The sequence below is a fragment of the Solanum stenotomum genome, chromosome 10 (assembly GCF_019186545.1).
Source record: "Solanum stenotomum isolate F172 chromosome 10, ASM1918654v1, whole genome shotgun sequence".
Lineage (NCBI taxonomy): Eukaryota > Viridiplantae > Streptophyta > Magnoliopsida > Solanales > Solanaceae > Solanum > Solanum stenotomum.
Genome location: NC_064291.1, coordinates 8702231 through 8714580, shown reverse-complemented (window position 1 = coordinate 8714580; position 12350 = coordinate 8702231). Strand labels below are relative to the sequence as shown.

General features: G+C 34.3%; 1 protein-coding gene across 1 annotated transcript in view; it reads left to right on the top strand.

Annotated features, from left to right (window-relative positions):
• LOC125842714 (guanine nucleotide exchange factor SPIKE 1) overlaps positions 1-12350 on the top strand; it is a 54446-nt gene that overhangs the window by 22268 nt on the left and 19828 nt on the right. The window contains exons 14-18 of the mRNA XM_049522041.1: positions 1336-1405; positions 3002-3163; positions 9650-9757; positions 9932-9969; positions 10105-10249. Coding sequence (XP_049377998.1) covers positions 1336-1405; positions 3002-3163; positions 9650-9757; positions 9932-9969; positions 10105-10249 — 523 coding nt within the window. The remainder of the gene's footprint in view (positions 1-1335; positions 1406-3001; positions 3164-9649; positions 9758-9931; positions 9970-10104; positions 10250-12350) is intronic.

The window sequence follows — 12350 nt, the reverse complement described above, 5'->3', positions numbered from 1 at the left end:
GTGTGGAACCAAAACAAAAATTATTTCAGGTTTGAAAACTAATAGTAAGACACAGAGGGGTTCACAAACAGAATTAAGGAATGGTGGGACACTTCCAACTTCTCCGGGAGACCAAATTTCATACTTGCTTCAAACTTAAGGCATTAAAAGGAAAAGCTTAAGGTTTGCAGCATGAGTGATCAAGGGAATTGGGGAGCCAAAATGATGATCTTACTCAAAGAACTGGTTGTTTTTTTATGAAGTTAGTAAGGGTAGATCACTAACTGAGGTAACAAGGTACAATTTTGGATTATTGGATTATGAGGAATTGGTCAAATATGAAGAAATTTCACTGAGACAACGAGACAACAAGATCACTGTGGTTAAAGGAGGGGAACAAGAACACTAATTTCTTCCAAAGATTGGCCAATGCACACAAGAGTACAACAACATTGATCAACTAGTAATCCTAGGAGAACAAACCCAAGATCCTGCCAGAATTAAAGGGGAGATAGTAGATTTCTACAAGAAGCTATATACAAAGACTATTGATTGAATTAAAGGGGAGATAGTAGAATCCAACAATTGTATGTCTTTTTTTCTAGTTTTTAATATGATTTTTTGCTTATATATTCTGTCTCTATTTATTTTGGTCTTTTTTCTTTTAAATTGTGCTTCACTTCAATGACATGAGCGCTTTGCTTCTTGCTTAGCTTAAAGCGTGAAGCGGGACCTTGTCACTTTTTACCGCTTTGCGCTCCCCTAAACACTGATAGGAACAAACAAAAGAATATAAAAGAAAAACTCTGATGGATTTAGTTGTTTTTTAGTTTTATTTCCTGCATTTGCATTGTTCAAATGTAGCATTCAAGTGGTCCAAGGTGGCAGACTTAATATCTAGTTGTCAAGAGTGGCTTGGGCTCGAAACCCTCCTGTCATTATACTCTTTTAACTGCGCCAACTGATATGGGATTGATGCATAGTTGAATGTTTTTACTGCTTAAATGTATTGGTTTAATTTGGCAGCTCTGGGTTAGGCTTTGTAACAACAGAATTTCTTTTGTGTAGATGCATGACCATCCAACAGAACATGAATTAGGGTACTACTTATTGTAATTTGTCACTGTAACTTGTTTATTTTACTTTCTGGGAAAACTTTAAGACCTGCTACTTGTTGTAATTTATTTTCTGACAATTACTTATTCACTCTCCTGTGGGGTGCGTGTGTGTGTGTGTGTTCTGTATTAGTTGTTCTGTACTTCTCCTATGGGATCGGTAATTAAAGCTCTATCTTGCCTTGGCAATGTATATTCTCTTGAGAAATGTGAGATTTTAACATGCTGGAGTTTCATCCAGGTTCAGATCTGAGATATCCTTGCCAATCATGAAAGAATTGGTTCCTCATTATCTTCAAGAAAGTGGCAAGGTTTGTTTCCTATCATGTTTGCTATTGTTAACCTTCCATCACTCTTTATGTTCTGGTTGTGTTTGATGTATGAACTGTTATTTTATGTTTAATTTGGGAGTTTTGTTTCATTTTTTAACTTCTCATCTCATTTCTTTTTCTGGGAGTTCAATTTCTTGCCCTTCTAGACTGATGATTATAGCTGCAGTACAGGGCTAGGGTAGCTCTTTCTTTACTTTTCAGGATTGAAATCTTCTCTATTTGAATATTCCAAGTTATTTTGCCTTTTTGTGGAAAAGTTCCACACGGCTTTTTCATGAAGATAATTTTTTGGGTATGATAAGAAAAGCCCTGCATTCAAGGTGTTCACAAAAAAAAGTAAAGAGCCCTACTGAAATATGATAATTTACTTAGAACATCCAATCATCTTTGCTGATTGGAAAGTATATATAATTGAAATATTGAAAAAACTATGAAGGTTCTGCTAATATCTACTTAATCATTTTCAGTTTCTTCATACCTCATCCATTTCGTTTGTTCCAAATTGCCACATGAGTGCCAAAAGTGCTACTTGCTGTGTTCTTCTTCGCTCCTCCTTTCGAACTTCCACTATAGTAACATCTCTGTGATTGTTCATTGTTCATGGCAGTACACCCTCAATGTCAATCCCAAACATTCATTGCATCAATACCTGTATGCCACCTTAATCTTGCCATGAAGATGCGAATGCCAAATGCTGTGGATTGTCCCACTTTTCCTTTTAAGCCACGTATAGTGGTCGATGCAATTTGTTCTTGGTGTGATTACTTTTTGACAAAGGTGTTGTCTATATTCTACAGTTTTAGAACACCTCTTACCAGCTCTCAAGTAACCTACTCAACCTATCTATTCTTAATTGAGACGTATTCAGCCTATGTGCTCTTAATTGACTCCTTAACTGCTCTAGAAGAATCTTAGAACTGTCAGAATCTGTATGCTCTTTATTGTTTACTCATTGTGATATTTAGTCGTAGACCCAACAAGCCTACTATAGCCCGTAATCTTTGGACTTGATAGTTTTGAATTATCTGATAGGTGTTATGAGCCTTTTGAATTTTCAAAGCCATACCTTCTCTTCCCTGTTGTTCTCGTCCTGCACATGAGATCCTAAGATCTCCTTTCTATCTGTCTCTTTCCTAATTCCCCTTTCCTATTTTTTTTAACCTGGTGTACCAACTGCATCACAGAGCTCTTCAACAATGAGTTATTTTCCAATTTCCTGCCTCTATGTTTTGAAGATCTTCTGTCAGATCATTGTGATGGTGAGCCATACACAGCCTGGATTTTTCTTTAGTTTTCTTTCTTAACTTTTAAAGTAGATTCCTTATCTTGAATCACTGTTTTTTCCGCCAAGATAATATCTGGAACAGCTATATTACTCCTTTCAGTTCCCAGCCATGGATAATTGCTTTTTTCTTAGGCAGCTTCTACCTGATGATTAGTTTTCATGCTGCCTTAGCCATCTGTCCAAGTCCCACTGGATTTCCCTCTTTTAGTTATACTCGTTTTGTTGTGGACAGGTGACAGGCATGATAGTCCTGATGACATCATAATTTCTTTATGTTTTCTTTCTTGTAGGAAAGGCTGGATTACTTGGAAGATGGAAAGAATATCTTCAAGCTTCGTTTACGACTATGTTCATCATTATACCCAGTTAGTGAGCGCATTAGGGATTTTTTCCTCGAGTATGATAGGCATACTCTACGGACAAGCCCCCCTTGGGGATCTGAACTTCTTGAGGTACCATAACTAGAGTTGTCATTGACCATTAGCTGTTATTCCCTGTGCTGTAGTTATCACATTCTAAAGGTACTGTGCAAAAGTCAATACTTTGTTTTCCCTTTTTTTGTTTGTTAATTTGTTTGAAAAGTTAACTGTAAAGGACTGAATATTACTGGAGCTTACAAATCAACGGAAATATAAAAATAGGTAGTAGGGAACCTATCTTGGTAATGAGATACTGCTAAAGAATGCGATGTTTGAAATCCAACACGTTTCCTCTTATTTTTCATTAACATACAAATCAATAGAAATGCAGAAAAATAAATATCGGGGAATGTATCCTGGTAATGAGATACTTCCTCCGTTTCAATTTGTTTGACCTACTTTCCTTTTTAGTCCGTTTAAAAAAGAATGACTCTTTCCCCTTTTAGCATCTCTTTAATTTCAACTTTCCATGTGGCATGTTTAAGACCACAAGATTAAAGGGCATTTTGATACATTTGATTCAAAAGTCTCCTATAGTTCTTAAACTCCGTGTCAAGTCAAAATTGGCCAAACAAATTAAATGGAAGGAGTACAAAGAAATGAAGCGTTTGAAATTGGACATATTTTTTTTAATTAATAAGTACATCTGGTGAGATTATTGTAATTACCTTTATAACTGGCACAAAACTTTCTTGGTTGGCTTGATGAGGGAAAACTATTGTTATTTGCATGGTCATTAAACTTCTTTGTTTGCTTGAAAAGGAAAATTTTGCATGAGCATTTTATCACTCTCATAACTCTGCATTTAAGTACACACATGAACCTAAATATTGGGTTATGCGTGCAATAGGAATTTAAGCAGTTGTGTCCCACATTGGTTGTAAAAGAGCAGGCCTAAGGGCTTATAAATGTCTTGAGCCACTTTATGGTGTGGTTCCGTGTGCTTCTGGCACCCAAATGTTCTCTACCCTATGGTGGTTTTGGATTTCGCAGAAGACCCATCGGAGAGAGAGTGACACAAAAACAGCCCTAGCAGTCGACAAAAATTGAAGCACGAAACTTGTCTGATTGGATTTTCTTTCCCGGATTTTTCGCCAATGCTATGATACTATGTGAGAAATAAATATTTGAGAAATGTTATTTGTGTTCTACTTTATTACACTCAACCCTATTTATATACACTACAATATAGTCCTTTTTCACGCAGGACACTATATACAATCCTTTTACTATTACTATTCTAACACAAGAGATGCCACTTATATAGAAGTCATAGGCTATGCACAATATGGTTGGCAATCAATTCGAATGTTGATAAAATTATTACTATATGTAAGGGAGGATATCAAAGTTTTGTAGTCCTCACAAGGGTAATATTAGACTTTTTATTCTTTGATGTGTGAAGCTAATACATGTGACCTCATTCAATCTCTTAAGATCACTCTGTGGCCCTTTGTAATTGGTGCATGTGTAATTCTTTGTTGTTTTCTTGTTGTCCTTTATTCAGTTACTTTTTATATTATTTGTATGGTAAATTTAAGTAATTTTTGAGCCAAGTTTTATTTCCCAATGGGGGCATTTACTAAGTGTTACTTTCTCCGTCCCATTTTATGTGACATCCTTTCCTTTTTAGTCCATCCCATAAAGAATGTCACCTTACTATGCCGTAAAACCTCTCTAAATTAATATTGTAGGGACCATGAAATATTATTCCCTCTGTCCCAATTTATATGAGTTAGTTTAATTTGACACAGAGTTAAAATAAAGAAAGAAAAACTTTGGAAATTTGTGGTCTAAAATAAGTCATATATTTGTGTGGCTAAAAAATATTTCATTAAGGGCTCGTTTGGTAGGGAGTATTTGGAGAAAAAATCCATGTATTATGTATGGTATTATTTAGTACTATGTTTGGTTGGAATTTTAGGCCTATGTTTAACTAGTCCATGGATTAGTTATACACCCTACATGGTATTATAGATGTATAACTAATACCTTCAATTGATGGTATTAGTAATACATATGATTTAATACCATGTGATTAATCTATGTAAAGACAAAAAATACCCCTCAAATCCTTTTAATCATTTTATTTATTTTCTGGATTTTATGTTTTATATTTGTACTAATAAATTTATTTAAATAAATCAGCTTACATATTTTATTATTTAGAAACTGTTGTTGTTTGTTGCTAAATAAATCCAATGCAAATCAATATAATATTTGAAATGAGAGTTGTTTAACATTTACTAATTGAAAAGGCAAATATATGACCACATGATGTTTGTGATCTTAATTGAATGTATTATTTGTTGATATATATGTGATTTTCTAATTATTTGTATTTTTGAACAATTTATAAAGTTGCATACATATTAAATCTACAACTTTAATTTGCAATTTTTATGTGTAAAGCAAATGGTTTATGCGATTTTACTATTGTTTATTGTCTTTTGGTTTTAAAAGTAGATGATCTATCTTTTTTAACTTGAAATCTGATATTTTGTGAGTGATCAATTTATTAAGATGACAATTATTTACCCTCAAATAATTCAAGTGGGAAAATAACAAATATGGCGACAAGATGGTTCATTTCCTAGCTAGTTAGAAAGGGACAAAAAAAAAATATTGTCTGGAGTTATCTACCTTGACCCAATTACATAAAATAGAAAATCCCATAATAATCATATATACATATATATATTTTGATAAAGGTAACATTTGTATATCAATCATCAGCTCAAAGCTGGTATCCAAAAATTTACATCATATCCTCCCTCCATACATGTGTGTCGGGCATAAACAAAAGATAAAGAAAAAATAGAAGAAAAAAGAGAACTATCCCTAGATCCTCCTTTCACCTTTATAAGGACCCTAGAATGTCTACAATAGCCACAAGGTCATCTATATACTCTGAACTACACCAATAGCAAAAAGTGATAATGCAGTTCATTTTAATCTTGTGCAGAGGGCTGCTCTTGTTATCAAAATTCCTAGAATTCCTTTCTTTCCATATGGTCCACCAAATAACAGCTGGGACAATTTTCCATCTACTCTTGTCTGTGCTGCCACTGCCCTCCATATTCCAGCTTTCTAGAGCCTGTCCTGTTCTCCCTGGAACAGTCCAACTTATACCTCTGAAGCTAGTAAACAAATTCCATAGCTGGCGAACCACTTTACAATGTAAGAAAAGATGATTAATTGTCTCTGCAACCTGCTCACAAAAACAGCAGCTTGGGCACATTTGTATTCCCCTCTTCATAAGATTCTCTTGTGTAAGTACAACCTCTTTCACCACCAACCAAGTAAAAACTACCACTTTATATGGTATTTTAACCTTCCATCATATATATATATATATTTATAAAAGAGAACCTTATGCCCGCCTATGTGGCGCCACCACAAACCAAAATTTACTTTTAATTTATTTATTTCCAAAACTAACCTTCTCCTTTCATGAGAAGTTGTGAATTTTATGAAAAGTTATGACTTTTATGAAAAGTTGTGACTTTTATAAAAAGTTGTGACTTTAATGAAGAGTTGCGACTTTAATGAAGAGTTGTGACTTTTATAAATTATGACTTTTATGAAAAATTGTGACTTTTATGAAAAGGTGCGAATTTAATAAAAAGTTGTGACTTTTATGAAAGGTTGTGACCTTTCGGAAGGGTTGCAACTTTTCCAAATAGTTGCAACCTTTCCGATAAGTCACAATAAACATTTGTTCACACTACCATTTGCTGTCTATAAATAGAGGGATTTCCTCTCATTTTAAAACAATGAAAATTCTGAACCTCTTTTTCTTCTTCTTCACAATTAAATATTTGTGTACTTTACTCATGTTGAGTGGCTCAGTGACGCCATTGCTTATGTTACAGAGGATATGTAATTTTACAGTCATTAATTTATGCTTATGCTGTTAAGGATAAATGATAAGATGCAATAATTTTCATTTTTCTTTACATTATTAATCTTTTATGTAAGATAATATAGTATTTTAGTTATAGTTACTGATAGGTTTTAAGTATTATTTTATATATTCCGTGATACTAAATTCCCGTGCGAAGCGCGGGTAATTTTACTAGTTCAAGGGTATAATTGAAAAGAACTTTTTTGTTGAGTTTTAATTCAAACACAAGATTAGGTGGAAAGCAATGAACCAAACACTTGATAAAAAAGATCTCTGCATTACTAATCCCTGCATTACTAATCCCTACATTACTAATTCCTGCATTATTAATCTTTGTACCAAATGAACCCGAAGGGTAAAATGAGTATTTTAAAGTTAAATTGTTACTAAGGGTGTGTTTGGTATGAAGGAAAATGTTTTCCTGGAANAACCAAACATGAGAAAACTGGAAAACAGAAAATGTTTTCCTTCATACCGAACACACCCTAAATGTAGAAATGTGTCATTCTTTTTGGGACTGACTAAAAAGGAAAGTAAGTCATATAAATTGGGACAAAGAGAGTATTATTTTATAGAGGTATTATTTAATTGATCAATTAATATTTATAATTTAAAGAGCGTTTTAGAGATTCAATGATAAATTGGAAACTTCAAATACCCATTTTGATTACATAGTTGGGGATGAAGCCTCAAGGAATTTAAATGAATCCTCTTGTGAAAACGACATTCATGAATTTGAAGTCATGATTAATAATCTCGGTTACCGGATAAGATGGATGTCATTAGTCGGTTAGATTACCCAGGTGAAAAATGATGAGGTTCAAAGCTTAGAAAAAATTGTAGATACCATTGGAGAAAACAATGTTAATGATGAAGTTGAATACAATATAATACCTTTGGAACCAATTACGTATAAGGAAGCAATTATCGTGTTTAGGACTCTTCAACATTTTTTTGGTGCAGTTCGAGAAGACAACATCAAAACTTTTGAATGCAATAAGAAAAGTAGAGATGAGTTTCAACTAGATTTAAATTTTAACAAAAATTTAAAACACTATAATCATATAACACTATAATCATATTTTACTAAATTGTCTAGATATTTTTATAATTTTAAAGAATTATTAATTGATAATATTAATGGGACCATATATTTATAATGGTTCTTCCAAAAATATATTATCTTATCAAAGTCTGTGATTTTTTATATAGCCCAAGTTGGGACCGGAGAAAAATATTAACTTAGAGAGTTTATTAATCTATCGAGTATTAATTTAGAGAGGTTCTACTGTAATTTAACTTGAAAATTTTCCTTTTACCCTTAATGAAATGATTTACAACCACACAAATATCTAAGATTGTTTAGACCACAAGTTTAAAAAATCTTCAGTTTTTTCTTAAACACCGTGCCAAATCAAACGATGTTTAAATGGGACAGAAGTTGTACTATACATTTAAACATGTTTCACTGATTTGTTCCTCTCCATATTCTTCTCTCTTTATTTGAGTGGACCTGCATTATGTGAAAAAAATGGAGTCTGTGAAAAAGATATCTGAGGAGTCTTAAGTGCCAGTGTTTAGAGAAAATAACATGTACTTATTTGTTTAATGTTCATGTTTTTTGAAAATAACAGTAACTAAGTACTATTCTTATCTATTCCCCATAACTATTCTGGCTTCATCTCACTAATTTTCTGCGTCCATCTATGGTGTTCTTCATCACTCAACTCGGTTTTGATTCATTTCGTCAAGTTGCAAAAAAAGGTTATAACTTATAACCTTGTCCTTTATGTCTTCCATACATACAACCTGAAGTTTCAACTCCTTCCCTGTGGCAGTCCTATGTGCCTCATGCCCATGGATTATTTTGGCAGTCACTACTCGAACTCTGAGTATTCATGAATCTTGTATGATAACTTATCAAGCTAGCTGTTTGCATCAGTTGATTTGTCTGGTCAATGTGTATTTTAGTTGGTGAAATGTCATCCTCAGATCATCGGCTAGTTGGCACTATGGATTGCCAGCAATGTGGTCAAACTGGTAGCATACATGTCCTTATCAGCCGTCCTTCATTGATTAACTGTCGCACCACAGCCACGTCAATCTCCTGGAAATGCTAAGTCAGTTTTGTCTCAGAGCAGTTCTAAGCTAGTTTTATTTCTGACCTCATATTCTAGTTTTAATATACAAATTGAAGTTGTTTCATCAGCTTGAGTTTGAGGGGTTATGTTAAAATCAAGAGAGCAAGATTCTTAATGGTCATGTCATTGATGAAAGTCAAGAGAATAACTAAGATTAAAATATTCTAATCATGATGTATAAAAATTAGGAATCCGAAGAACTTGGAGACTTAGCTTGTTTCATGTAACTTGAAACTCCTGCATAAGGAGCTCTCTTGTTAGTTGTTAATGACCAATTCAGTAGAAGTTCTCTCTCTCACTTTCCAAAACTGTCTTGCTGTCTAATTCGGCTTTAAGGGTTAAAAGTGTCATCTTCTGTCCCTGTTAATGTTCTGCTTGGTAGCTGCTGAAAAGACGTGGAAACACTGAGCTTGTTACTTTTCAACTATGCCATGTGATGAAATGGTAATTAAAGTTATCCAACATTTGCAGGCAATCAATAGTTTGAAGAATGTTGATTCCACTGCTTTGCTTCAATTTCTTTATCCAATCTTAAACATGCTTCTCCATCTTATTGGCAACGGGGGAGAAACTCTTCAGGTTTGAGACAGTCATCACTGCTGCCTTTCATGATACCTGCCTTTTTTATTTCACTTGGTTCTCAAATTATGTACCTCTTTTCCGCCCTTTCACAATTGTTATCTGCTGTTGGGCTCTGCATCACAATTCTAAATGGTAAATATTGAGGCTTCTTTTTTCACTTTCTACTTTCAGGTTGCTGCCTTTAGAGCTATGGTTAACATTTTAACAAGGTACATTTTATAGTTGCTCTATGATTTGGCTTAAAAGGTTGTAAAAAGGTTTCAGGAGTAAGAAATTATATTGCACTCACACTGCTATGTTAACACTGTTATCCTCTACTAATAACATTAGATCTCTACCCGTAGGGTGCAGCAAGAGTCAGTTGATGAAGCTGAGAGAAATGCTTTCCTGGTAAACTTTGTTGATTACGCTTTTGATGATTTTGGCGGCCGCCAGCCACCAGTGTATCCTGGTTTGTCCACAGTGTGGGGAAGTTTGGCTCGCAGTAAGGTAAAATTAGTGACTTGTACTTTTCTTTTGTTAAGTCTTTAGCTTTATACAACTTGAGTGCTTACTGGAAAGCTGTTGGCAATGAAATGCTTAGAAACTTAACAGAAGCTTGTTACCATTCTAAAACAAAAGAGCAAAAAACCACCTTAGAAGAAGCTCTCATAATGGGATTCTAATGTTCTAGTACTTGGACCAAATAACAACAACAACAACAACAACATACCAAGTGAATTGGACCAAATCATACAATGCAAAAACTCAAATCTGAAAAATTAGGAACCATCAAATCTAAAGAGAACAATTGTTGTTCTGATTCATCTTAATTTAGCTGCATGTGTCATAAATTTAATATTTAAGCTTTACTGTTATTTCTAACAGAAGATACTAATATCAACAAAATTTTAGATGGAGTATGTTTTGATGAGAATATGTTTTGTGGTAAATCTGAGGGACTGTTACGTCATCAGTTAAGTTATGTAAAGCATTCCTCTGTCTATTTTTTTTCCTGGGACTCCAACTTATAGAATTAGGGAAGGAAAGCTGGCAAATGACGGAAAATGATAATTCTATCAATACTTTGATATTGTAATTCTTGTGGTTCCATGCATCTGTTTGTTGCCAGTTGTAATTCTTGTGGTTCCATGCATCTGTCTTGGATTTCTGACTACTAGTCTTCTGTTATTTTCCTTTTCCCATCCAGTCACCGTTCATGATCCTCTTTGTGGAAATGTTCACAAACAAGCACAATAGAGACAAACTCAGTATTTCTGTAGTTGTTTTGTTCCCGAATCTCTCACCATCCTTCCGCAATTATCATCAATCACTTTATCTACTATACTAAATAGAAGAGAAAGCTACATCTAGAGAAGAAAGTTTTGGTACTTTCATGGATGATGAGAAATTGGTGAATGAAAGTTTCTCCACGCACTGAACATAACACACTCAACAATTTGGCCCCAGCATCCTTTTGTTTTCAACTGTCAATATAAGGTTATCCATGTCAAGTTTGCTGAATGAGAACTCTCAAATGGAGAGTTCTTCCATTAAATAGAAAGAATTCTGATTTACAGGCCTAATAATCTGCTATTTACACCCCTAAATATCTGCTATTCCTAATTGTAATATCTCTAAAAATATGCTACATTAATCCCTGATATCTTCTACATATGGAAAGCAACTGACACCATAATTACACTAATATTTAGAGCTATTACATAGATACGTACAACTATTAGAATTTGTCCAACATGCGAACATCCCCCCCTCAAACTGATGCCGATGAATCCAAAAGCATCAATTTGCCTACCAGAAACTGATGACGTTTCCATGCCATAGATTTTGTAAACACATCAGCTATTTGAAGATCACTGGATACATGTGGAAGAGTAATGACTCTCTTATCTCTTATCTACAATTTCTCTGATAGAATGACAATCCATTTCTATGTGTTGGTCCTTTTATGATAAACCGGGTTGGTAGCAATCTGAATGGCACTTGTGTTGTCACCATGGAGATGAGTGGGATTAGATTGAGGAAATCCAATTTTTGCTAGTAAACCACGAAGCCAAACAATCTTTGAGCACGCAGTAGACATTGCGCGTTATTCAGATTCTGTTGAAGATTTTGAAACATGGTCTTGCTTCTTGTTCTTCAAGATATCAAGGAATCTTCGAGAAACATGCACCAACTTGTGATAGAACGATGAGTATCAGGACTTCCAGCCTAGTCAGAATCACTAAATGCATTAAGTTGAATAGAAAAAACACTAGGAAAGAATAATACACCAGTAGATATTTCCAAGAGATATCAAATAATGCGACGCACAACCACCAAATATAGATGGTGAGGAGTCTGCATAAATTGACTCACTTGTTGAACTACAAAAGAGATATTAGGCCGAGTAATAGTAAGATAATTTAGGCTACCAACTAATTGCCGAAACAAAGTTGGATCATGAAGAAGTTCTCCTTTCGCATGAAAATACTTTACATTTAATTCCAATGAAGTATCTACAGTGTCACGCCCCGAGCTACCCCCGAGACGCGGACACGGGACCTAGGACCACAAGTGATCCCACGCTAACCCTGCTGGCATGATCATG